At 49.4% G+C, this 27,413-nt stretch overlaps 1 protein-coding gene across 3 annotated transcripts in view; it reads right to left on the minus strand.

Annotated features, from left to right (window-relative positions):
• Window positions 1-2,117: 2,117 nt before the first annotated feature.
• RXRG (retinoid X receptor gamma) overlaps window positions 2,118-27,413 on the minus strand; it is a 40,824-nt gene continuing 15,528 nt past the window's right edge. Inside the window, exons 1-10 of one of the 3 annotated variants that reach the window (XM_049808886.1) lie at window positions 25,060-25,568; window positions 14,237-14,496; window positions 10,914-11,058; window positions 10,035-10,214; window positions 6,144-6,304; window positions 5,287-5,416; window positions 4,532-4,664; window positions 3,729-3,820; window positions 3,379-3,484; window positions 2,118-2,581 (exon numbers count right to left, since the gene is read on the minus strand). In XM_049808886.1, coding sequence (XP_049664843.1) covers window positions 2,434-2,581; window positions 3,379-3,484; window positions 3,729-3,820; window positions 4,532-4,664; window positions 5,287-5,416; window positions 6,144-6,304; window positions 10,035-10,214; window positions 10,914-11,058; window positions 14,237-14,496; window positions 25,060-25,108 — 1,404 coding nt within the window. In that variant the 5' untranslated portion in view covers window positions 25,109-25,568 and the 3' untranslated portion in view covers window positions 2,118-2,433. Of the gene's footprint in view, window positions 3,485-3,728; window positions 3,821-4,531; window positions 4,665-5,286; window positions 5,417-6,143; window positions 6,305-10,034; window positions 10,215-10,913; window positions 11,059-14,236; window positions 14,497-25,059; window positions 25,569-27,413 lie in introns of those variants that run through there. The other 2 variants (XM_049808887.1, XM_049808888.1) reach the window with 2 other exon arrangements.

Raw genomic sequence — 27,413 nt, forward strand, 5'->3', positions numbered from 1 at the left:
AATCGCTCATGGGACTTAGCAAGCTCTACTTGCCCTGACTGCAGTGGCACGTGCAAGGTCACCTGGGCTACATGCTGGATCCCACTCTTCTATCCAGTTTATTTTTCTCTGTCGTCCCTGTGTTGAGCTGTTCTGTCCCTGTGAAGTATCAGGGACTCTGAATCCCTCATTGTGGACTCAAATTAAGCCATCAAGCGGCACCGTGCTGTCTACATTAAACCCCATCAGAGTGGGCTGAGCATGGCCCAGAGCACTTTTGGATGTCTTGACCAAATTAAACTCCAACCTTGCAGCTCCATGTAAACGCTTATGATCACAGCTGCAACACCTGTACGCTGAGGAGAGCCTGTTTGCTCCTGAAAGAGACAGCACTATTGCTGTGGAACCATCCTGCCCTCTCCGGCTGGCTCAGCCCGCTGTACTGCAGCAGCTCACCCCAGAGCCAAAGCACACTCCGAGTTACCACTAAGTCCTACAGGGCTCCAAAATAGCACTCGGACACCATCTTAACAAGAGGTCTGCTGCAAGCATGAGGACCCTCAAGATTTCCTCTATGTATTTCAGCAAACAGCCATTAACAGCACATGGTCTATCTTCAGACAGCGGCATCAGCTCCTGCAGCCCTTCTCTCACTAAGCCTGCTAATGCCAACCAACCTCCTTGATTTAAACCATCAAACCTGAGAGCAAGGAGGTCAAGAGAAACTCAGGGCTTTACAATCAGAAAAGAAACCCAACCCAGCTAGCTGGGCACCAGCTCTTAGAAGCCCACAGCTCAGAGGGGGAAGCCTGTAGCAGCCGAGGCTGGAGGTAACCTCTTGCTTTGTCTAACCAGCAGCATGGTGTGAGTATCATCCCAGAACAGTCTGCATGCAGTGTCTCGAACTCTAGCAAAGGACAATGAGCAGGCTGAATATTTCCTGTCTTTAAACACTTGCCTTTTAATGGAAAATCACCTTTTCAATTAAAAGTATCCTCTTGGCCAGCGCTTTTCACCTCTTTTGAAATTCTCCTTGTTTTTTCAGTGTCACCAGGAAAAAAAAAAGGACAATTTAAAAAAATCAGAGTTTTCATAATTTGGGGGTTTTGTTTCTTTTTCCTGCTCTTTTGATTCTCTTTTTCCTTCTCACAATGAAATACTGGAGAATAAATCATGTCCCCGTGTGGGAGTTTTAACAAAATGTTTCATTTTTATCCTTCTTTCTTTCCTGTTGTCACTACTCTTTTCCCTCGAACTTCCCCGAGTCGCCGAGCGGCAGCGTTGCAATCTGTCACGCGGACAGACGAGGCACGGCTGCATCTCACCGCACTGTCTGCTGAGAGGGTCAGAAGGGGCAGATCACTTAACACTACACCTGTTTTATGAATAATAATACAGACAGTTTTGCTGGGTTCCTGGGAGGACATTTTCCCACCAGGATAAGCTCCGCATATTGAACAAATTAATGTCTTTAACTCATTTGACTCTGGTTAGCTCAGTTGCAATGGGAAGCTCCAGCAGTGCCATTTGAGCAGGAGAAAGACCAAGCAGACCTTTGAGGCAGGTTTATTAGAATGTCTTGTGCTTTCCTTCTCTGCAAGTTCCACTTATGGAGGTATGAGATTATAAATTTGGGGTTGAAGAGCCTGTTTCTAGTGCAAAAATACAGAGAGAAAAAAAAATGAAGCCTGAGAACAGGATCCATGAAGCATCAGAAAAATGAAAATTATCCATGGGCACACCAGGTTTGGGTCACCCCAAAATACTCCATCTGGACCAAAATGAAGCACTTTGGTTCTTCCCTCCCTGGCTAGACTGGCTCAGAAAATAAAAAGCACATTAAGAAGTCACTTTTTAAATTACTTTAAAAATCTAAAGAACTCAGAGTCCAAGAGTTTCTTTTTAAGATGGTGGAACGAAATGTTCCGATTCAAAGCAGCAAGTTTCTCCAGGTCTCTCCTTAGCAGGAGCAAGGAGCAAAAATACCCGTCCTCTCTTGGCCAGAGGACTGTGCCCATCAGCACAAGCAGCGATATCCCGAGTGATGTTCCTGCCCAAAAGTCTCAGGAGGGTGTCCCTCAGCCCCATCCCAAGCCAGACATGTGACCGCAGCAAAAGAGGACACGGCTCTGCCAGCTCCAATCAGTGCCTCTCATATTCTTTTATTTGTTTTGTTGGCTTTTATTGAGAGTGAAAAAATAATTTAAAGCAATTATCTGTACAGGGGGGCAGGGGAATGGTTAGCTGGTCAGAGGATCTGTGACCCCCCACAGCCAGGCCAGGGAGGGGAGGGTTAGAGGGGGTGATTTACAGCTGTACAAAACACGACAATCCCACCGAGGAGGAGCGGAGGGTGGAGGACATCTCTCAAGCTCTTGCAGGCTCAGAGCAGAGGGGTAGGAGGCTGTGCAGGGGCACGGGGGGCCAGGGTCTGGCCAGAGAGAAGCCAGACCCTCAAGTGACCTGCAGGGGTGTCTCCAGCATCTCCATGAGGAAGGTGTCAATGGGGGTGTCCCCGATCAGTTTAAAGAAGAAGAGGTGCTCCAGGCACTTCAGCCCGATGGACCGCAGCGCCGGCAGGCGCAGGAGGAGTTTGGCAAACCTGGAAGAGAGCAGAGTCAGAGGCATGCAGGAGGCACTGGCTGCCCCCTCCCACGTGTTTCCAAGCCTGCGCCAGGTGCTTGGGAGAGCAGAACCCCAATTCTCCCCCAAAATGCCTTAGGGAGTTCTCTGCCTTAGATTCCCCTATGCTTTCAAAATAAGCATTTTTCTTTGAATGTGCGGAAGGAATATGTCTCTCTTCAAAACAGAATTTAGCATTTTTAAAACCTAAAAAAAAAAGGTCCAGATTCTCTCTCCAAGACTTGAACTAGTGACTTACATGTCCATGGTGCCATTTAAATCCTTCTTGAAACCGCCTTCAAAAATCCCCAGCCTCCTGAGAGGGTACGCAACCCCTCGGCACTGCCTCTGCCAACCCCTGCCTCCTGCTTTGAGGCGCAGCTGCAGGGGGGGGATGCAGCTGGCAGCCTGCCTCCCCCTCCCCACGTCCCGCTTGCAGCGTTCTGCGCTCCCATCTAGAGCCAAAAATAGCAGAAGATGCTGTGGGTGCATCGCTCGGCTGGTGGCGATGGGGACAGATCCAGCGTTTTGAGAGCTCGACCAGCAGAGGGTAGGATTGGATTTGAAAAGCAAGAAAATTGCATCTCGCCGGCACCCTAAAGGCTGAGAGGACAGTGTTGCAGGAGCTGGGCTGCTCAGGCAGTTTTGGCTGCTGTCCTGCCCTTGCTTTGAGGGTGGCTCAGGCAGAGCTAGAACAGACACCCCTGCCTCAGGCTCCTCTTTCCAGGGTGGGTACTGTGCTGCTCCGAGCTGCCTGCCTTGCCTGGGGACACTCACCGCCCTGGCTGCTCCGGGTACTTCTGCTTCGTGTAGGCTTCCAGTGTGGCATAGACCTTCTCCCTCAGCGACTCCACTTCTGAGGGGCTGGACAAACCCTTGGCGTCTGGACGAGGGAGAGAATACAGGTAGGGGAAAAAAGTCACTGCAGAGGGGACCCTTCCACTGCCAGCAGAGTGACTGCACGCACGGGCGGGAGAGGACTTGGGGTCTCTTTAATCAAGCACCCAGGGACTGAGACAAATCTGTCTGCAGTCCTAATGCTCACTGCCACAGCCCTCTTGCCCGTGACCTGCTGTGGCCCAGAGGGCAAGCGTGTCACCTGGGACTGCCCCAGGCCTCAGACTTACCCGGGTTAAACAGGACAATGGCTCGCAGGCACCCCAGCTCCGACTTATCCATCTGCATGTCTTTCATTTTGGACACCAGCTCTGTCAAAACTCTGCATGTGGGGGACATGGGTGGGCAGACAATCAGAGACAGGTACAGACGGCAAGGCTGGAGGTTGAAAAACATCTGGGACAAGCGCTGGGAATAGCCCAATTCCTCTCTGCAGGAAGAGGCAGCTTTGAGGGACAGCCATGCCACACACTGCTCGTCTACGCGTGTATCAGCAGCATCCAAGGACCTGAGCATCAAACTCGCTCCCGTTCTCACTTTGCTCAGCACACAGCTTCTGTGCTGTTCGGACTACGGAGAGCAATTTGCCCTCACTTGAGGAAAACCACGTGGGTTTTTCTCCGCATTTCACCGTGCAAAAAATGGGCACTGCCCTTGCACATGCCAGGCAGGGAGCAGGCATGGCATGGACAGTGCATGTGCAGTTGTCATATGAGCAAGTTGGGGTTTAAGGCTTTGCCAGCTAAAGCTCTTGCTGATCAGTATTAGCTCTAGATCCAGTTACAGCTAACTCTTGAGAGAAGGCAGAGAAGCATTCCTCCCCCTGCACACCCAACCAAAGATCTGCTTCTGCAGCTACAAATCCCTTTCCAAAGTGCCTTCACCCCATTCTTGGTTTTTAAGCCAGCCAAGTGTCTCCTCCTCATTCTAAGCTAGTTCTGCCCCAAATCACCATGGGTTTGCTCTAGTTCTCACTAAGGACACGTTTCCCATTCAGAGGGGAACTAGGGGATGACAGAAAGAGGCCACATACCTGTCAAAGATGGAGCCCACACCAGCACTGTGAGCGCTGCTGCGGTGCACATGCAAGCCCGTGGCCAGAAGGATACCGTCTTGCACTGACACAGAGCGGTGGGAGAAAGAGGCAATGAGCAGCTCATTCCAGCCTGCAAGAGGAGGTGGACAGGACACAAGAGGCAGTTCAGCAAAAAATCAGCTCCACATGGAGCAGGAGATCTGGTTTCTTCCTGCTGGCTTCAGACTCAGCTTACAGTAGAGATGGGACCCCAGGTACCAACTGCACCCTTGCCAACGCTGCAAGGGGTGGTAAACTCTGACCAGCAGCAAGGAAGGTGCAGAAAAAGACTCAAAGGAGGAGGGGAAAAATAAAATAAAATAAAATATGCTGGGTTTTCCTCCTAAGAAAAACATATTCCTTGCATCAGCAACCCCTGTACATCATTTTGCATATTGCACACTAACGTGCCCCACACATAGTAAGTTCTGCAGTTATAGGAATTGCATTAACAAGTCACATTTATTCTCCCTCCCTCAACCCTCCTACAAGTCTGCACGAAGAGGGGAACAAACAACAGATTCCACTGCCCCATCCACAACCTCTGCCAACCGCTCATCATGGCTTGGGATGGGTTGCTTGCCCTGTGACAGCAGGAATGGATCAGCTCAGGATTTCACATTCACCATCCAGCCTGGCTGGCACAGCACACAGCCCAGAGAAGGGATGGGGTACCAGGAATAGCCCCGAAGGCCCCAAGTTGGGGATATTACCTGCCCGGAGGAGAATGACTTGGTCTTCCAGTGTCAGGTCGGAGAAGTGGGGGATTCGCTTGGCCCACTCAACGAGTGTGAAGAGCTGCTTGTCAGCTGCATGGCATATGTTGGTGACAGGGTCATTTGTCTAATTAAAAGTGATATCAAAAGGAAAAGAGCAGAGGAAAAGAGGAGAGTTTGTCAGTGAAAAATCTTTGATAATCACCATCTGCGCTGCACGCAGTATCGGATCAAGTTAACAACACTCAGAGCCACAAGTAAAATGACCAAATTGCCAATAAACTCAGCTGTGGGAAAAGAAGATATTTATTACTACTATCCCCTCTACAACCAGCCAAATCATCTGGTTGCTAGACTTTTCCATTCGCTTGCTGTTCTTTGCAAAGCAAGCCTTGCATTGCAGGCTGCAGTCCTGCTCCCAGAGCTATCTAAAAGCCATCAAGCAGCCTCTGAACGGGCATGAGCAGCAGTTTTATCCAAACCAGTAAAACCACAGCAGTAAACCTGCTATGCCCAGCTCCATTCCAGTCTTGGTCACTGGGGCAGACAAGCAGTGTCCAGGGCTGTGCAACTGTGGAAGCCAGCACAGGGCTCAGACTCTCCAGTATCCAGCTATTGCCCTATATACTCATTGAAACCAATGGGAACTGGAAAAAAATGCTAGGAAAATAACGTATAGGCTGTTTCCTAATTGTCATTCAGAGTAGCTTCAAAAGAAAGATTGCTGGTGATTTTTAGTCGGTGCGAAGCAAAACCCCCTTGCAAAATGCTAGCCATTCACGTGGGGTTTATCTTTTCAAATCGCACCTCAAAGGCTCTCATCTCAAGCTGCAAGTGATGTTAGTGGCCCTTACTGAGCTCTCTGTGTTCACGTCGCTGTACGCCTCCGTCTTGGGTTCGACTGCCAGCTCAGCTTCCAGGATCCTCTCCACCGGCATGTCCTCGCTGCCACTGCTTGTGGATTCAGCTTCATTCTCGCTACGCTCCCTGCTCCTCTGCCTCTCCTCCTGCACAGCTGCAGGACAGAAACACAGCTCTTTACATCTACAGCAATACTTACCCGCTTGTAGTGGGTCCCCTTTCCTCTGGAAGAAGGGATATTTCAGATATCCATCCCCCAAAAAAACTGTGGGATTGCTGTAGACCAGTGGCCTCCAAATTTGACAAAAGGTTGTGATTTCCTAGGTATGAAGCTCCAGAATAGAGGAAAGAGGAATTGATACCTCCAGGTGGCAGCCTGGAATCGGCTGTTACTAGATGCTGGAGGAGGCAGGAGGGACCCAGCATCCAGACACTGAGGTTTGCTGTGCTGGCGAAGTGCTTCAAACCGTCCTACAGCAGCCAGAGCATCCAGCAGCAGGGCTAGATGGTCCCTCGCTCCCAGCTGGATCCGCACACACTGCCTATCTCATTCCTGAGCAAAAGATTACCCAGCCCTGGTGTCACCTCTCCCTCCACCATCTCTCTTCCCAACCCTCTCCACTAGAAAGCAGTTCCTAGCACCTCTGAATGCCCCAATGTCTTCACTCTCTTCTCCCATCTCTATACATTTTCCAAAGTATCTCCTGACTGAAGGAACAGAATCACTGAAATTCTCTCCAGATCTCGGCTATTAACTCCCAGGGCTGCTGGGTGTGTGGAGGACAGGTCAGTGTGGGACATATATACGTGGTATGCCAAGCCTTGTGCTCAAGAGAAGTCCTGGGTGCACATTTTTGTTGGAGAAATCCCAAAGGGAAATAAGAAAATCCTGCTTAAAAAAAAAAAAAAAAAGTGACCAGCAGGGGTCATTATCAGTTTAGCTCATTGCTGGGGAGAAATGTCCCCAAACTACAGCCCTGCTAGCATCACTCCCCTGTGTGAGCACACAGCACCAGGCAGGGGCCAAAAATGCCCTGTAAGCCCTAAGGGACAGGTAGGCAGCCGGCCTGGTTTCAAAGAACACCCTGTACTGAGCTGCAGGCAGTTACACACCCAAAATGAAGGTTCAGTGGGGGAGAAGCTGGCTGCAAAGCTGGCCCCTGCCATGCAGACATTGGTGCTTCAGTATTCAACAGCTTAACGGCTTCCCTACCTTTTAGCTAAGCACCAGGTTACTTAGGTCACTATCCAGAGGTGTGGAAAAACCACCAAGGCCAAGGGATAAAAGGTCCTTTAAGAGGAGAGGGGACCTGCATAAACACCAGGGGACACCAAGGAAAGGACCAGCTCAGCAAGCCCACAGCTCACAGCAAGCCTGCACAAGATTTTCATCCCTATTTTCTCAATTACGGAAGTGCTGCTGGAAGAAGGGTGTGACAAGTTTTAGGTCAGTTACTTGGAATAGGAGATTTCTTTCCCATTTGTCTTTATTGCGTTGGTGTACACAGTGGTGTCAGGAAATAAGCCCTTGCATCAGCCTTGCCTTACCCTGGCTTATGTTAGGGTGCTTTCAGGGGAAGGGCCAAACCACAGGAGGTTCCTCGGCACTGAGACTCCTGACCACTTTGCAATGCTCAGCACTTCCCTGCGTTTCTCTCAGCTGGTTCGATGTGCTTCCCAGCACTGCCCAGCTGCTGGGGAACTGGCAGCACCCAAGGAGATGGCTCAGTGGGGCATCCAGTCCGGCGCTGGCAAGGGAGGGCAACACAGGACGCATATATGTGCCAGCCAGCTGGAGGAAGCATTTGTCCTCTTTAGGGTAATGGACAGGAAGAAACCAGGGAAGTGTTTCTAAAGTCATCAAAATCTTAGCTGAAGAAAGAGCATGCCAAGGAAATATCAGTCCCATCACTCAGCCCCCAGACTCATCCAGCATTCCTTGTTCAAGCTGCAATCTGTCCCCAGTTTCTGCAGCTCCTGGAAAGCTCCTGTGTTTATTGCAGCCAAACCTCTGCAGGATCCACCAAGATTCTGCGGTTTAAATTTTCATGTTCTGCAAAGGGAAGTTATGTTGACACCCTGGTCCTCTGAATCACTTTGCACCCAGCTGGAAAGGAGAGCTGTGCCTGGGATTAGGTTTTTGATTCAAGCTCGGCATTTCGCAGTCCTCCGCTGCCCTGAGCGGTTGAGGCAGCACAGCACTGATGATGCTACAGGGAACAGGATGAGGCTCAGCCTCTGCCCAGTGTTACAGCTTCTTCCCCAGGCTCTGGGCTGCACATTCTGAGCTCCCACACAAGGACTGACTTGCGTTCTCTGCAGGGGGACAGTGTGGCCTCCAAAAAGGGACAGCTACACTGCCTGTTAGCATTCAACGCTGGAGGCAGCACAGTTATTTTATCTTGGAAAAAAGCAGCTTAATACTGTGCTAGTTGTCATTACCTGACCTTGCATCTGCCAGGATAATTTGGGAGACAATCCAGCTCAGCAGTCCTTGCTCCACCAAGGAGGGAGCAGCTAGCTGCAGGGGGCAGAGGTGGACAGATAAACACCCATACCATTAGGCTTGCCTTTCCATGTGTCCTGGTTTCAGCTGGGATAGAGTTAATTTTCCTTCTAGTAGCTGGTATAGTGTTATGTCTTTGATTCAGCATGAGAAGAATGTTGATAACACTGGTGTTTTCGGTTGTTGCCAAGTAGTGTTTATACAAAGTCAAGAATTTTTCAGCTTCTGATGCCCAGCCAGCGAGAAGGCTGGAGGGGCACAAGAAGTTGGGAGGGGACACAGCCAGGGCAGCTGACCCAAACTGGCCAAAGTGGTGAGCAACTGCATTGTGCATCACTTGTTTTGTATATTCCAATCCTTTTATTATTGTTGTCATTTTATTATTGTTACTATTATCATTATTAGTTTCTTCCTTTCTGTTCTATTAAACTGTTCTCATCTCAACCCGTGAGTTTTACCTTTTTTCCCTTCCGATTCTCTCGCCCATCCCACTGGGTGAGTGAGCAGCCGTGTGGTGCTTAGTTGCTGGCTGGGGTTAAACCACGACACACCACACACCAGAGGCTCACACGGTGGTGGCTTTTACAAAGACCTTCATACTCTCTAGAGTTGCGTGGGGGAGAGGCAGGGCTACAGGGCACACTGCAGACACGTCACCCTCAGCAGCTCCTGGAGGCTTCCTTCAAGTCAGTGCAAAATCCCTCTAAGTCCAATTGCCTCAGGTCAGATCCTTGCTCCAGATCAACACCTTAGATGGTTTGGGCCAGAAACAGAGTCCTTCAGGGGTTGCAGTAAATGAATGTGGAGTATGGAGGAGGCTGCATGAACTGCTTCCATACAGCGCTCTCCTGCAGCACAAACACCAGAGGATGTGAGCTGTACCAGAGCTCATCTCCAAAGGTGAGGTTATGAGTGAAAATGACAGAGAACTATAAAATAAAAAGATAGAAATAAGTTATTCACCCTTATCTTCCAGTGCAAGAATTAGGTGGTGACAAATGAAGACAGTAAGCTGAAAACAAAAAAGGAGGTTGCTCTTCACGCAGGAGACAAGCAGGCTGCAAGAGGTTTACAGGAGAGTCCAAGGCGTCCAGGCCACTAAGGACCACTAACTAAAGGCAAGCATGGGTCAAAATCAGTTAATAGGTTCAATAGTCACCAGTATGTGTGTTTAGGTGGGATGGGAAGAAAAATACAACGTAATAGCTTCCCCAGCAGCCTTGTTTCCTTTACAAAACGAGGTCAAAACCACCCTGAAGCTGTCAGGGTGGGTTTTTGGAATGCTCCAGCCTTGGAGGGCCACCGAGAGCCAGATTTACCCTATATGAATGCAAGGAAAATTTCTACAAGCCCGTTCCTTCCACTAGCCTGCACATACCTTCCCTCTTCATCCCCATTGCGAGGCACTTCTGATAGCGGCAGTACTGGCAGCGGTTGCGTTGGCGCTTGTCTATGAGGCAGTCCTTGTTGTCGCGGCAAGTGTAGATCAGGTCCTTCCGGATCGTCCTCTTGAAGAAGCCTTTGCAGCCCTCACAGCTGTATACCCCATAGTGCTTCCCTGGGGAGGCAAGGGGAGGCCATCAACAGGCAGGCAGGCATCTGCCCTTCCCTTCAGCATGGAGGAGCTCAAACCAATCCCAAAGGTGAAAAAACTGGCTGCAGGGTAACACCTTAGCAGGCCTGACTTGGCTTTAGTGGCTCTTCACAGCAATAGTGACCAGCAGCAGTCAAACTATAGGACTACTGCTTTCCTGTGATAAGGAGGGACCGCATCCCAGGGGAAGGACATGGAGTCACATCTAGCTGCAGTGCAAGTGCAGAAAAGCCATAGGTAGCAAGTGGGGTGCACTGATATAGAGGGGGTCTGCAATGCCCAGCCAGGCTGCAGGTCTCTGGGGTAGGAGGAAAAAAAACAGGCACAGCCAAAGCCCAGCTAATACAAAGCACAGGTAAGTAAGAGCACAAGCGATTCTGGTAAATTTACCTTTGATAAACAGGGAAAAAATGTAAAATCAGATTATACACATAAGGGAGAAGAGCACGGCTTTTAGTTTTGCTCTCTTTTGGGCACAGCGCAACTAATCTGCAAAACAGACAGCCTGCCCTTGGGTAAGCCAGACCCAGCTACGAATCCTGCAATGCCAGTATGGCCCCAGTGAGCTTCCACAGTGTTCACTCTTGCACAAGCCTTGCTTCAGAGCATCAGGGGAGTTTTCATTACACAAAGCCTTCCCCAAGAAAAAAAAAAAACTCCTACCTGAGGACCTGTCCCCACAGATGGCACAGATGTGTTTGGCTAAGGAACCTGGGCTTGTGGATGGATAATTCATGTTCCCGATCCCCGGGAGACCCGGCAAGGGCTTTACATCCTCCAAGCTGTTGACATTGTTCAGGACGTTGAGCTGCAGAAGCAGAAACCACAAGACAGGTTAGAGAGACTCACACCTCAATGAAACCATCCCCAAATTGAGCTGACCCCTCCCTTGATGCTCCTGCTGGGCTCGTCCCACAAGCTTATCCCCTGCAACTCCACGGGGCTGCCATGGGCAGAGAGACATCCTCTGGTGAATCCAGCTGGAGGAGTTTAAGCAGATGCCTGGTAGCAGAATTGCCTCTCACCCTGCCCTGATGCTGTAACCAAAGCCAGGACTAAGCAGAGCTGGAAAAGGGCAGACAGCAACCCTCAGCTGCTCACTTACAGCCTCCAAGCGACAAGGCTGGTGGGATCCTGTCCGCGTCATTAGAGGATGCTGATCACTGGCTGCTTGCGGCCTCGAGCACTAACAGCTTAGTAAGGAAGAGCTTTGCAGCCAGACAATTTGTTGCAATTAAACCTGCACTGCTGCATGGCTAGGGAAGCTGTAATGATTTAAAAAAAAAAAAAAAAAAAGCGTTGAGTCTCATGATATGCAAATCTGCATAAACACATGAAAACATGGCCATCTTGGTCTCTCCCTGGGACTTAGGTTCCCAAATGCTATCACAGGCTGGAAAACGGAGCAGATTTGGGGTTGCCAGATTTAAAAAAAAAAAAAAAAAAACCAACAAAAAACCAGAACAGGCTGAGCATCTAAAAATCAGCTGCAGTGAGATGCAGGCAAACGGCCTAGACCCCCCAGCTGAGATTCCCAGGAGCTGCTCATGGTTGCTGCAAGTTAAAGGTTACAAACTGACATCGATTAGAGACCAAAGCCTGACGTTGCCCAGGGCTTCGGTTTATTGCTGTTTGCTTTCGAGCTGTTGTTGGCAGGGCAGTGAGGATTAAGGGCCATTGAACATGTTTTGTCAAAAGCTGTCTGGGCAGACCAATGTCTCTCCAAAAACACTATCAAATCATCTTTCCCGTTGCCATACTTTGAGGGCTGGGGATGGTTTCTTCCTCATTGAGCTTGTTTTTAACAGTCACCCCAATTTATCACCTAAAGTTCTTCTTTCCAGCAAGAAGGCAGAAGCAGGGATAGATAACAAGGCTTTGGATGAAAATCCAGCTACAGCCTTCATTACAGTCTCCATAACTTCTAAACCACTAGATTTCACGCATGCTGTTGCAAGTTCTCCATTTGCTCCAAGAAATTTCCCATTTCCCGTGAAAAAGTATAATAATTTCCACAGGAAGTTTCAGCAAACAACAAGAAGGGTTCATCCCATTGGGATTTTTGGACATGTCATTAGAAAAATAAACAGGTGAAGCCTGTTTTCATCTTCCCTCATCACTGTCCCTTCATTTTCAAAGCTTCAAAGGTCTGATGACATTGAAAATATGAATTATCCACCAAAAATTACCACATTAGGAGCCAGGTTATTTTGCCCCACTGGAAAATAAAAGTGTATTGGGAAAAATTGCACAGAGGAACAGAGGTCCGCTCTCCCCAGCAGAGACCCAAGCCCAGGCACTGGCAGCTGTAAATCCTCATGCTTCAAAATCTGAACTTGGTCCTAGGAAAGGAGAAATCAACCCCTTCCTCCCCACAAGTGTCCAGCCACCTTTTTTACCCTAAAACTTCTTCTTGGCAAGATGCTGAGCCAGGAGGAACTTTTTATGTTTTAAAATGTTACTCAGAGCTCAGGTACCACCTTTTCTTTCTTTCTGGCTGCACTTTGAGACAATAACAGAGAGGAAGGGTGTATGGGGGATGGGGGGGAAACGGGGCAGTTTTAGCCATCAGTGTCCTTGGAGCTTGACTCTTGCAGGTTAAGTGCAATCATGTATGATATCTGGGACAACTCCTTGAACCCAAATCCATTAGCTGCCTCCCTGCCGAATCCCCAAGGCCCAGCTGTCTCCTTGCATTAGAGGCAACACAAACGAAGCCCGCTCCTCGGAGCTGGGAACTTGGCACAGTGCCTGGATTGGGGAAACCGCTTCCCCGACCATCCCCAACCCCAAAGGAAAGGCTCCCATGCAGCCAGTGTTGCCACCAGCTCCACCACCATGAAGTCCTTGCCCTGGACGCCACAGGCACAAATATCATCAGGTCGATGGGGAACGGTTGGGTGGTGCGAGGGGAGGAAGGATGCTCACTGCAGACAGCCCAGGCCCACGCAGGAGTTGAGGATGTTGGTGAAAGGCAAGCCAAACCTGCCAAATTACCCTTATACTCTCTCAGAGCTCTTCGGGGCTTCCACATACCATCCTCTCCAGCCTTGGTGGCAAGTGCTAGGAAGAGCTTCAGACGGACCATGGAGTAGCACTGGGGTATGGGGCAGACAGGGCTCAGGGACCACCTCCGCGCTGCTGCCTCAGCAGGAGCCATGAGGCTCTTGAGCACTCCCTACACCTTCAGGTCCCACTAATAAAACGCAAAGTCTTGTTAACAAAAGGCAGAATTTCCACTACTTTCTGGACTCCCAGAACATTTCAGCACACTATCAAAATTCCACACTGCCACCTCGGTCCCAGCCATGCCAGAGGTGGTGTCAGGCTCTTGGGCCAGCGAGTCCCTGTCCCTGCCCCACAGAGCCACTCTGGAAGGCTCCCAGCTCATCCACGGCTCTGGGGAAGCACCAACCTTAATGCCTGGGTCTTCCCCCTGTCTGGAGGGGAAATCTCAGGACCTGAGTGAGCTCAGGCAGTAAGGACGGGAGCGCTTCATTTTTCTACAGGCAAAGTTTATATGCAACACGGAGTATGTGGCTGGCATTTAGCATTAACATTTGTCTCTCTCCAGAAAGTCTGTCTCCTTTCCAAATAAACAAAGCAGATATCCTTTTGCAGGAAGAAGGGGAATGCTTCACACGATGCAGCCCTTGGCTATCCCAATTATTTCCACATACACACTGCAATAGATGCAGTGGAGAAGAACTAGACTTCACCCATAGTGAGAACAAACTTGGGAATTAGCTCTCTCCTCTTATTGTGCAGGGTATTTTGAAATATATACAGGTGTCTTCTCTATGTCTGTGCCAGGATGATATAGGCAGAAAGATTCACATGCTGGAAATTGTTCTTTATAGCTGATCTCCTTAAGTGGCCAAAACACACCAGACTCCCCACCAGCCAACCCACTCCCCCAGGTTTTGGGACTTTACCCAGACCGAACACCGCGAATTGTAGCCAAGCAAGTGTGCACATCTGCCTACCTGCGGACTGGCGTGTGTCACAAAATTCATGCCTGGGGCTGAGGACAGAGCAACGGGGTGCGAGCCGATGGAGGACGCAATGACCCTGTATGGCGAGCCTAGCGCGTTCACCGGAGACCCGATCGCGTTCATGGGGGACGGCAGTGCCCGGGAGGCGTTTGCAGGGGCCTCGAGGTAGTTGTGGTGCCCCTCCACTGAATTTCCCGTGGAAAGGCTTGACGATGGGCTCACAGATGTGGAGCTGGCGTGAACAGGGGAATCTATGGGGAGAAGCAGAAAGATTAAATGCACTATGAGCGAGGCTGGCTGTACAGCAATCAGCTGCCCAGCCTCGGTCATGTCAGCTTAGGTGCTAGCCAAGGCTCAAAGCCAAAGCCAATCAGCAAACATGCCTTATGCTATAAAGGTAAACAGCAAAACATTGGTTATGGTAGGAGAAATAGAGTTACGTACAGCAACAAAACATATTATGAAGATAATACTTAATAATCAAATCTTCCTTCACTGCTTTGGTGCCTCAGCTGACTTGAAAGAAGGCACTGGTGCCTGCTTGCCTCAGGCTGGTTTTCTCTGAACTATTCCCTGAGGTCCCATTTCTTTTGTCCAAGCCGACTCTAGAGACAGCGCACATCTGAAACCATGAAATCCCCACCAACAAGACTAGAAACCCTAAACGGTCCCCGTGCCTTATGAAGCACCTTCGCTCCTGTGATGGCTTGGGCATCATGCTCAGGCGGCTTCTCTTCCCCTTCCCACCCACTTCCCTCTCCACCGTGCTGTTTCATGTGTTCCTCCAGCTCTCAAATCATGATGCCAGCATCTTCAGAAGGAGCTGGAGCAATGCAGGACAGAAACTGCCCATGACATGCTAGCAATGCAGATGACAGGACAAGCCACCCACAAAATATTTTGTCCATTACTTTTCCTCGCTTAGTACAAGACAGAGCAGAAACTGTGGCCACACAGACGTACCTGGGCAGACAGTCTCACAGCCACAAGGAAAGAGGGTTTCCTCCTTCCACACTAAAGAGCTCCAGTGCACATTGCCAAACTGAGCCTCACGGTAGCCCCGTAAGATCAATCTGCCCCTGAAACCCGCTGGGGAAAAGGTAGCATAGAAAAGCAATATAACCTTGATCATTGCCTCTTCAGGGCAGTCTCTGAGGTTGAACACGTCGCCCAGGGCCTAAACGCTGTCTTCTATAAGACCAGTCTCAAATATTCAGAGGGTATCTGGGCATCAAATGCCCACTAGTCCTGAAGGGTTATGTATCTAGCTGTATTTTAAGGATTTATATGACCTTCTCTCCCTCCCCTAGGATTTACCAACCCCAGTTAGCATTAGCTGTTGTTAACATTTCAATGAACCATTGTTTCTCTGATGGTTTTTCAACACAGGAGATCATTCCCCGGAGTAGCAAGGCAGAGATGTTGTGTGGGAAGGTCACACAGTTGGTTTTCCATGGCTGGCACAGAGGATGCTTGTTCCCATTGCATTTGCAAGTAAGGCAGCGCTTTGGCGTTTTGTTTGGTTTTTTTCCTCCTTTTAACATTATTGCAAAGTTATTTACGTGACAGTGTTTGTTATTTTACCTGAAGTAACAATCAAATCTGATTCAAAGGGAAGATGCACAATAAAGACGGGAAAAGGTCAGCTTGCTGAATAACATTAAAGACATTTGTCAGAGTCAAGGAGGACTCGATCCGCTGTTATCAACCCACTTCAGACTTAATTCTGCAGAGAGAGGGGGAGAAAAGGTCTTTGTCAATTCTTGCTTTGGCTTTTTGGATCAATTCTCCCAGTGGGAAAGCGATGTGCGGCAAGAGGAAGCCGGCTCAATGACAACAGCAGAAGCCTTGGAGGCAGCAAGGCGGTCTGGAGGCAGAGCCAGGGCTCCTGCCTGCTGCTGGAGAGAGTCACCCCACATCCCCCTGCCACCATCACGGAGACACGCAGCCTGGTTTCTGTTAGTAGACAGCAAAATCCCTACCTCGTAATGGCTTCCAAGCGCAAAAGACTTTCGCCCCAGAGACAGCTGCCAGGAGAGCCTTTAGCAGTGGACAGAAGCTGTGCTGTTTGCCTGGCCCCTGCCTTACCCAAGCGCTCAGCTCACCGAGGTACCTGGGTTGTCTCCTGGCACTTAAAAGGACCATCATGACTTGTGCCATTATCGGCTTCAGAGAAAAGCAAATGCATTTTTCATCACCTGCGAGTAGTCTGGTACCATAGCATGCAGTCCTCTCCAGCATCTGTAGCACAGACTTACAAAGAAATTGTGTTTATGCCTCTTTAAACAACTAGATAAACAACATTGCCTTTGAGGAACATTCAGCTTGGAAAATAAGCCACTGAAGTGGAGATTGGGCAGAAATCTATCACAGCAGGACAGCTAAGGAGAAGAATGATTCTTCATCCTTTTCCATTAACACAGAAAAGGGCATATTTTGAAACTATCATGCAGAAGATTTAAACCAATAAGAAAAGACTCCCAGGAGAGTTACTTAACTGTTTGCATTTACACCAGACCTTACAGAAACACTGTCACTACTAAGTTTCTCCATTAGAAAGGCTCCAAGTTTCGTAAGGACCCAGAGCAAGGCTTTCACCCAAGGAGACTGCTGGCCAGGGCAAGCCCTGTGGTGTGCTTGTGTCCATGCCAAGAGGCAACTGTTCAAGGGCTATGGCCAGGGGAATCCCTTAGTTCCCAGGGCAGGACCAAAGGTCAAAGCCAGGAAGCCTGGAGGGCTTGTGCCTACCTCTCTTACCCCAGCAGTGAGACACCAAAGAGGAAGCATGAATGCATGAAGGAGTGTTTGCTGGTAGAGATGGATGGATAAATGAAAATATCTACTGGAGAGCACTGAGGTGTGTCGTGGTTTAACCCCAGCCAGCAGCTAAGCACCACACAGCTGCTCACTCACTCCCCCCACCTGAGTGGGATGGGAGAGAGCATTGGAAGGAAAAAGGTAAAACTCGTGGGTTGAGATAAGAACGGTTTAATAGAACAGAAAGGAAGAAACTAAAAATGATAATAGTAACAATATTAAAATGACAACAATAATAAAAGGATTGGAATATACAAAACAAGTGATGCACGATGCAATTGCTCGCCACTCGCCGACCAATGCCCAGTTAGTTCCCAAGCAGCGATTCCCCCCCAGGCCAACTCCCCCAGTTTATATACTGGACATGATGTCCCATGGTATGGAATACCCCTTCGGCCAGTTTGGGTCAGCTGCCCTGGCTGTGTCCCCTCCCAACTTCTTGTGCCCCTCCAGCCTTCTTGTTTTCTGGGCATGAGAAGCTGAAAAATCCTTGACTTAGTCTAAACACTACTTAGCAACAACTGAAAACCTCAGTGTGTTATCAACATTCTTCTCATGCTGAATCCAAGACATAACACTATACCAGCTACTAGAAAGAAAATTAACCCTATTGCAGCCAAAACCAGGACAAGGTGCAAAGCCAGGTTCTGCCAGGGCCTGACAACACAAAGCACAGTTAACATGCTTGTTTCCACAGTGCCTGACCACGCTGCCCTGCCAAGGCTGTGACAAATCTGTTGGTCAAAACTATCAGTGTTAACTTTTCATTTACAAACAATTTTATCCATCCATTATAAACTGTAATACAAACACCATTTAGAAAAGCAGAGACAAAACAAAACAAACAAACAAATAACAAAAAAAAAGCAAAGCACTCCTGCAAGGTGGTCCAAACTTTGACTTCTAGTCCCTCCCTGCGATGAGTTTGCCAAGTCAATCCCTGAGGGAGCAGAAATGCACCCTCCCACACCTGGGGAAATACTCCTCTCAGCTTCTCATTTTCAGACTGGAGTGCTCCAAGAGAGATACAAGATGTGACTGCTACCAGGTTATCAGCCTGCGCAAGGAACGATTTGCACCGCTGGCAGAAGGTGTGCAGGAAGAGCCACGCTAAAGCATCCTTGACACTGGGGTTGCTTATTCCCTAAGCTGAGTACCCTCCAAGTTGTTTCATCAGCCCAAAGGAGCCAGGGTGGCTTGGACAATGCAGACAGAGATTGCAAGCCTGGTTCATTTTGGTTGAAAATGATTAAACGAAATGATCTGCAGGAAAATACCGACGGTCCACATCCCACGTCCGAACAGAAAGCGACCAGAAAGGCCTTGAGCTCGCAGGGATGGCACGGCTTTCCTCGAGGTATTTTCTCCCATCATTCAGGGGACAAACAGAAGCGTCAGGATGGAAGCAGAGCGGGGCCAGCGAGGAGCTGCTCTGCGGTAGGGAAGCAGCTCTGGGACAGAGCAGGGGGGACTGGGGAGACAGGACTCACGCCACCCACAGCTGGCCACCTCTGCCTCTCCAGCAGCATTCGGCACAGGTGACATTTACGCAGGCCAAAGCGGGCCTGGAGTCTGTCCATCAGGTAATGCGAGGTGACAAGCAACGCCGGGGATTCAGCCAGCTGTGGCGGGGCCCCACAGAGCGGAGGGCAGCCCTGCGTCAGGAGCCGAGGGCTCTGTGCCTGGCACAGCCCCTGCCCGTGAGCGCCGAATGCGGCCCCCAGAGCGGCCAGGTCCCCCACGTCTGCTGGGGAGGACCAGCTGAGACCCTCCATCAAGCATCTGGGCTTGCTACTGCTTTCAACCACCGACTCCAGATTCAAGACCAGCTTATTTCTGATCCACCAATGAGGCTGTTTACGTCCTTTTTCCCTATCTCCCTCATCCACATTAATGCTCGGACAGGTAGTTTCCTGAAGAGACGTTCAGGGAAGCCTGATACCATATTTATTTCTCTCCTGGAGAAGCAGGGGAAGAGAGGACAGGCAGGAACTGCCCTGTGCGGATTCTCTGATGTCTCCACTGCAAACACGCAGCGTCCCGAGAACCCAGTGCCTCTATCAACCCTCCACAAGCTTTCTTGTACAGAAACTCACGCACTCCAGCCTTCTCTTTGTAGGAAGCAAAGTTTACAAAGAAGAAACTTGCTTCCGAGTGCTTCGCTGTTTCAAACTGCCTCTGCGAATGTATCACATCACTTGCTGCAGACAGCAGCTGTGGGTTGGGAGCGTACACACAGATCCTGTTGCTTTAGCATTCAGAATAAGGATCATATCCAACGTCAGCATAGACAACTCTGCTGACATTAGAAAACAATGAGGGAAGACCCTAAGAACCACTCGGTTCTCTGCATTTTGAAAACAGTGCCCTTGAGGACATAAGCAAGTGTTAAATTCACCCACCAGCGACTGAAGCCGAGCAAGGACACAAAGCTTTGATACTCCACTTCCACCTGTGTTTTACCTCCACTTTAGCAAAATCCTAGTCCAAGGATGGCAAACTTGCACGAATAGCCTCATAAAATCAGGAATAGAAGAACACCATCCACATCACAGCAGATGCGTAGGTGTCCGACAGATGCACCTGCAGAGCACAAAACTCCCAGTCCACCACACCAATGCTAAACAGCCAGGTCTGGGCTAACACAGCTAAATTGGTCTAAGGACCAATGCTAGCTTGATAAAGCCAGCTTGGATACCTCTGTGCTGTGAGCACTTCACAGGTAAAGCTGGGGCAGGTGGGGAGGCAAAGGCTACCTGCAAGAGTGTGCAAGCGACCCCAAATGCTTCAGCAAAAGCAGTAGGAAGAGAAGTGTCCAGGCTGCAACCAATAAAGCTATCTTGATTTTCACCTAAATAATGGCAGGAAACACCAGTCTCAGCAACTACATTTGAGCAGAAAGTGGAACGAGAACGCACAGAGACCAGAAACATCCAAGCCCTACATACGCTGTCTATTTAACCAACATGCGTTGCAAGTTTGTTTTGATTCATACCCTTTCAGCTCTAACACCTAGCAAAGCCTTGAGAGGAAAGCTATCTGTGTTACACACTGGGGTTTTTCTTCAACTAAGGCCTAAAGCAATCCTACCTCCTGAGACCTGCAGATCCCTGGCAAGCCTAGAGATGATGATACTTTCAACCTTCACAGTTTTGTTTTTAATGTCAGAGAGAATCAAAAGCTGGAGTTGTTCAAATAACAAAAACCACGCTTGTGCTTCTGAGGCCTCAGATATACACAGAAAGGATTCATTTCCTTGGCATGAACAATTAAAGGTGCAAGTTGCCCTGCCTGACACACGACTAGCAAAACTTTGCAGATACTTCATCCTCCGCAGATCAGAAAGCACCAAGAAGTGGGAAGAGACATGCAGAGAAGGGCTGATTTCAGCAGAGGAGCACAGGCGTGCGTGGGAGGTACAGCTTGGCAGGCAACTTGTCCTTGGGGACGACCTTCAAGGGAAAATACCTGTGAGAAACACTCCTGAAACTGGATGCAGTTATGTAGCAGGGAACCCATGTTAACTGGAATCAAAGTTTTGCTGCTATGACTGCAGAAGTAGTTTTTATTTAATACATGGAAGATAAACTGAAAAACTATTCCCTTTCTGGTGATATTTTTAACTGTCCAAGCAGATTTCCACAGGCAGTACAGATTGCCATGCTAATATCCTACAGAAAGGTTATTGTTTTTGTCTTGCTTTTAAGGTCCAGTAACCTTTGTGCTTCCATCTCCCTACTCAACTCTGAGTCAATAAATAATGCAGCGTCCTCCTGACGGTAAACATCATGGAGGAGAAAAAAATTTTTGGAGGTGTGCTGGCACATACATGAGCAGGGGCTTCTGCGACAGGGAACTGCACAGGGCGGGAGAAAGTTTCCCTCAGCTCTCCAGGTGGGGGGAAAAGCTGCTCCTTCTCCTCTCAGGTAATGCTCCTGTGCCGCCCTTGCAAACAGGGGCCACCCAAAACCTGACCCACAAGAAGCCGTGGGCTGAAAGCACACGAGACTTTCACCTGCCCTGGTGCAGTCTCAGCATCAGATGCTATTTTGAGATCTTGGTCTGCTTTGACTGAAATTGGACAGTGGGTCAATAGTTTAATATGTCCAAGGACATTGGACAAAACGTACCTGCAGTGCAACCACATATTCTCCTCTCTGGGAAGCCAAGCGAAGGAGGAGGGAAGGAAGGAGCAAAATCCACAGAAACTACACAGGCTTTGCCATGACTTTGACAGCAGCCATGCATTACAGGGTAACTTTATGACTATGGTGATCGTGCCAACCAAAGACTCCTTTAGCAACTGCTTGTCAGGTAATTAAAATAAAGACTGCAAGGCAAATGTACTCACCCTAACAAGGTATCACATCCCCCCGGGTGACCAAAGTAACACACAAGAGTTGGATAAAGTTTCTCATCTCCAAAGAAATAACAGTTGTTGAATTTGAGGCCTGAAGGGTTTTTCATGACTGTCTGATCAGATTTCCCACTGAAAAAACATGCACAAATTCCTACAGTGGTCTTTAAACTCCTGGAGAGACTACAGGTCCCCATCAAAAAGGATCCCACCAGCTGCAGGATCTGTGGCTGCCCCAGGCAATTGCAGGCAATTTAAAAAAAACAAAACAAAACAAAAAAAACCAAAAAAAAACCCCAAAACCCCAAACAAAAAACCCCCACCAAACAATAAAAATAAATAAAATACAAAAATCTGCATTGCTTTGGCTGCAGGAGTTGCCCAGTCACTGGATTCTCTCACACCTTTGCTGGGCCAAAGAGCCCTCTTCCATCTTCTCATATGCAGTTACAGGCACAGACATGGCAAGCTGTGACACCCAAGGAAAAAAGCATCCTGCAGGTCACAAAACCTGGGACCATCACAGGTGAAAAAGGTGCCCACCAGCCAGGCAGCAGCCCCACTGCAGGCGCAACCTGGGTTTTCCTCCCCCTATCCCCCAAACGACCTGGCCTAACCCTGCTTTGCTTGGGAGAGCTGACAAGATTGCAGCCGGAGGTGGTGTGGCCACAGGCCAAGTTACATGAGTACTAATAAAAGAGACTTTGTGGAGGAGCCAAGTTAGTTCTTGTCCCCAACCAACTGCCAGAGAGTGCTCAAAGAGAGAGGACAGCCAGCACAGCATCTTTCCTTGCCCTGGGAGCTGGGGTCCGGATGAAATGCATCCTTCTGGAGAATAAAAAACACATTTTGAAGCCCTTTCCTTGCTCCTATAGCCCAGGCTGTGAAGGCAAATCCATCTACCTTAGTGCAAGTCTCCTGCCTTAGATGTCTAAGGGTCACTCATCTGAACACTTTCCCTGCTAGTCTACAAACTCGTCTGTAATACTTTAGTGTCTGACTGTCCTTTTGTCATCTCAAATCATCTGCTTATTACCAATTTGTGTATGTACATTCTCAGCCAAATTCGATGGTGTAATTCAGACATTTAAGATCAAAGTGACAGTTATACACACTGTCAGAAACATGTACCTTATTTTTAACCTGAATGCAGATAAAATTAAGTTAAAGCATATGTGACAGTTACTTGAATGCAAGAAAGAAGACAGCAAATACAGTTTGGGGGTTTTTTTTTGCTTTTTTTTCTTTGCTCTTATGCTCAAAATGAAGCCCAGAATTTCAGAGCTAAAGGAAATCCGAATATGATGATAAAATCTAGACACACTGAACAGCAGCAGCCACATCACCTTAACTGTGCCCTCCAGCAACATGGTGCAAGAATATTGAATGCAACAAGCTGACAGCCTAGTGTGGACACTGCCCTTTTCCACCGCCCTGATGTCCCCCTTCATGGTGCCAGCACAGGCAGGACCAGGAACAGTTTCATAGCTATTTTAAAGGAGGGGGGAGCAGCAAAGACATATTGCAGGCCTGATGGAGATCCAGGTTGCCTTCCTGGGCTTTGCGGCCAGGACCCCAAGGCAGTGGGGAGCTGCCACACACTCCCTCTCATCGATGGTCACCATGATCTTGCCCTGCTTCATCCCTCTCAAAGCCTGACTGTCCTCTCGCACAGCTCGTGGGCCCTAAAGTTGTCTGGCCAAAGCAGCAACTGCCTTCTCAAACAGCCAGAAATCCCTCTGTGCAGACCCAACAACCCAAGGAGAGACAGCCCCTACACCACCCGCAGGCCCCCAGCCCCACCAACCTGGATGGAAGCATGGAAGCCCTCCGGCTTTGAGGGGGGTGTAGATGTGAGTGGTAACCTGCAGGACTAGAGCGTCCAGGGAGCACAGGCCAGGCCAGAGCAGCTGTTTTAAAGCAGCCCAAACAAAACTTGGGCAATGCTTTTGCGTCTCTGTCAGCAGTTCACCTGCAGAAGACACCTCTGTTTTTCTAAACCAAGTGAGAAGCAGGTTAAAACACCAGTTAAACATACTTTTCAATGAAAGTTAAAGTCCCAATATACTGAACTGTTGGTGGGCTGGAGAATAGTTCCTTTGCCTTTACTGGTGGAGCAGAAACACCTCTGCTCCTACTACCAATTTCTTTTCCTAGAAATCTCCCAAAGGCTATGCTGAGTGCTGTGACCCCTGTTTCTACAGGGATCTGTGCCTGGTTCCTATGAAGATGAGTCTGAATGTCACTTTTCTTTCGCTTCCTTGTAAATTTGTAATACTCCACAAATTAAACACAAACAACACTTCCATTGTTTTACTCTTATTGCAGCAATAGGAGAGAGTTTGGCTTGTCTTTGCTTGTTCCTTAAAACCACCAGTGAGCAATAGATTCTTCCAGCAAGTCGTCTCTTTTCTGCAGAAACTGCCTAAAAAGGTATTTTGGAAAGTCAAGCGCTTGTGAAACTTGGGGATGACTTGATGCAATACCAATGACTTTTCTGGAGTTGGACAATTACCAGAGGTGAGCATCTGGTGCAAGAGGGAGGGAAAAAAAAAAAAAGATACACGTAGCAGGAACATCCCACGTGCAATTCAATGCCTGCACAAACCTCTTCTCTAGCAGAGAAATAAAAGGTTGATGTATACAGCCTGGGGGCCTCCAGAGCAAGTTCTGGAGGCATTTACCCTCCCTGAAGGGCTGGGAACAACTCAAGGGGTTTTCCAGAGATACTAAGACTTTGCACATTCATAAACAATAATGCACTTTAACTTCCCTGGAGCAGCATCAATATTTTGTCAACAGCCGATACGTGGGTGCTCCCAGCTCCTCGCAGCCAAGCACTCCAACCTGCCCGCTCCCTGCCTCGGCTGGGGAGCACCCTACAGCTCCTCAACCCATTCCCCTTACACATCCCCCCCGTTAGGGCAAGAGGGGAATAACTTCAGATAAAAATAATGAGCGAGCCCCAGTAATTGCAAAGCCCATTTCCCAAGAGCAGTTCTGGTTTCTGCAACTGGGGCTCTCTCACAGCTGGCGTGCGCGGGGGTATTGCAGCTCACAGCCACGCAGACGCAGCCCTTCACAGACAGCTATCTCACTGTGCAGCCTCATTTGGCTAATCTGACACAGCTTCACGCGATTATGGTGGTATCTGTGTCACAAGGGCAGGAGACAGCCACCAGGCAAGGAAAGAGCCCTCTCTAGATTTTCTTGGGGGCTGTTTTATGTTTTAAAAGGAATTTTTTCCTCCAACAACTTAATAAAAATGCAATTAGAAAGATAATTACTTGGTTTGATCCTATTCTTTCAACGCATAGACTCAGTCCATCACACGCAAACACACACATGCATCTCTCAAATGCCATACACACTAAACTTCAGAGCAAAGAGTCGCGGTTTGACTCAAGTCTGCATAATTTCAGGCAGCTTGGTTTGGCTGTGCTGAAGTTCACAGCACATATAATCACAGGAGAGCTTCAATCACAAGCACACAGGCAATGTAGGTTACAGCCACAAACGAGCTAGGTTAAACGTGTTTTTAAATTCCCTTTACCCACCCACCCCCCATACTCCTACTGTGGGATCAGTTCCTCCACCTAACCCAGAAGGCACAGATTGCAAACGCGAGTAAAATACTTACTGCCAAAGCCCGCAGGAAACTTAATGAAGTGAGGATAATTCCCATACATGTTTAATCTTCAGTTCATCTCTTGCCTTTCTAAACACAACTGCCTCCTCTAACTTCAAAGCCGCCCGGAGTGCCGTGCAACCCGCTGGGGTCGGGACATGGCTCTGCAGGAGCAGGGGCTCTCGGAAGGTGCCGGGGCAGCTGCCTTCTCCCGTGGCCTCATCCTTGCTTCAGGCCGACGGCAGCTGCTCGCCAGGATGAGACATGCTCTTGTTCTCCGCCGCTCAGGGCTGGCTCCCGTGCTCAGCTGTCTCGGCTCCCTGCGAATTCACGGCAGACCGGCCGGGTAGCATAATCGCCCAGATAAGACGCCGATCAATGCATGACGACTCCGGTATAGATCAGAATATTGGGAGGAGGGGGGGGGGGGGGGGGGGGGGAGGTTAAGTTGTTTAGGGGAGGAGCATCGTGGGGAAGGAGGGGGGTGCTTTGCTTTTCCACCAGTGAAGACTCAATGCAGTTTATTAGTTATACTAGCCCCAGCCATGTGGAGGTGTTTTCCAGACACGCAAAGGACCAACCCTCGCCCAGAGGGGCCGGTGCCCTGATGATGGGCTGGCTGGCTGACAGGGCAGCAGCACACGTGCAACCATCCCAGCGCTTTGGGGCGAGGGATGTGCAGGGCAGGGAGCTCCACGCTCCCATCCCGCACCGAGCTTGCCTCGGCTGCGCTCCTGGCATCGAGTCGTGGCCCCTGCGGTGCTCGTCCGTGGTCTCCCCTAGGAAACGCAGCCAGGGCTGAGGAGGACCAGGACCTTACTGGGGCTAGTGGTGTCGGAAGCTCAACTCCCCTCCCCAACCCCCCTGAAAGCAGTCCAGAAGACACCCAAACCACCCCAAAAAAGCATCATTAGCCGGTTACTGTGTGGAAATATTGGCTGTGGAACCACATATTCTGTGGAGGAATGAGGTGGGGACATGGGACAGAGCCCCAGGGGCTCAATCCACACCACACAGTCAGTAAAGCATTGACAGCTATGGCAGCAGAATGCAGTAAGCTTCACAGACAGTCCCATGCCTACAGCCACAACTTCAATTTAAAGCCCAGCCACCCTGACAGTGAAGTACTGCAGGAAATAGGTAGAAATAAGCAGAAACAAGCAGCCAGTTGCCAGATCGGGGCAAAGCCACATGCAGTTTCCAGCACTGCCTCCTCCAGTGACTGCTAGTCTGAAGGGGGAGCAGCCCCAGTTCCCTGCCTGGCAAGCCCCCCGCACAGCTGCTGCAGTTTTGGGGAGAGGCAGGGATGCAGGCAATAGCACAGCCCACTGTTTCTGGTTTCTGATCTGGGTGACCTCTGATGAAGTCACCTCGAAGGAATGGAGAAGGAAGGAATTTTGCCTGAGGTCGTAAAGCCATCGGAGACCAAGGTCTGCACTGACTGTGTGTTGGAGGAGGAGGTGGGCTGCAGCCCTGCTGTTGGCACCAGCCACGTGGCAGAGAAAGGGGGCACAGGGCTAGCAAGGGGCTCTGCCTTCCCAGGAAAACCGTGAATCACCCCCACGTACGGGATGGGGAGCATGCCATGCAAGTCGTGAGACAAAAAGAGGGAAGCACAGCAGATTAGGGGGTTTGGCATCCTTCAAGGGCCCGCTGGCCTTGGCCCCTTTCAGGTCACCTGAGGGCCCATGCTGCCCTTTGGCATTAAGCACGGTACAAGGGGAAGGCATGCGATATACCAGCACAGAGCTGTTCACAGCATCCAGCCCCAGCTCACGCAAATGCTGACTGAGATGCTGTCAGCCCCGAGGTATTGCGTGTGCAGGAGAAGGAAAGGTTACTCTTGTTTCTTCCTTCACTCTCAGACACTGCCATACTCATTTCTCTCTAGCCAGAGAGTTTAAGCGAGGAAAGGGGTTTTTCCCTCCCTCATATTAATAACTTTTAAATTATTTTTAAAAGGTGATTTGGCTTCCTCCCATTTCTGCTCTGCAGCTGTGTGCGAGGACCTGGTAATGTGCAGTATCAGGAGGATACCATGACATGGACGCACAGCTCTTCATGGGTAGCAGGTACATCAGATCAGCTCCAGTACTTGGGAGTTTACCTGGGAATGGGAACCTAACACTTGGGAGTGCATCTCCACGTAGCAGAATGAATGGATAACCAGACTGCTGTCAGGAACAGGGAGACTTGCAGGCAATAGTACCAGCATTCTGCATAGCCCATTAGCTGTACCCCAGGTATACATGCACTGTTTTTCCCTCACAGTTAAAAAAAAAAAAAAAAACAAAAAAAAAAATCAGTATTCAGAGTAGGTTCTACTGAGGCAAAAAACCCAAGTAACTGCAGTCTTGCAGGGGGAA

Source organism: Accipiter gentilis, chromosome 8, assembly GCF_929443795.1.
Source record: "Accipiter gentilis chromosome 8, bAccGen1.1, whole genome shotgun sequence".
Lineage (NCBI taxonomy): Eukaryota > Metazoa > Chordata > Aves > Accipitriformes > Accipitridae > Astur > Astur gentilis.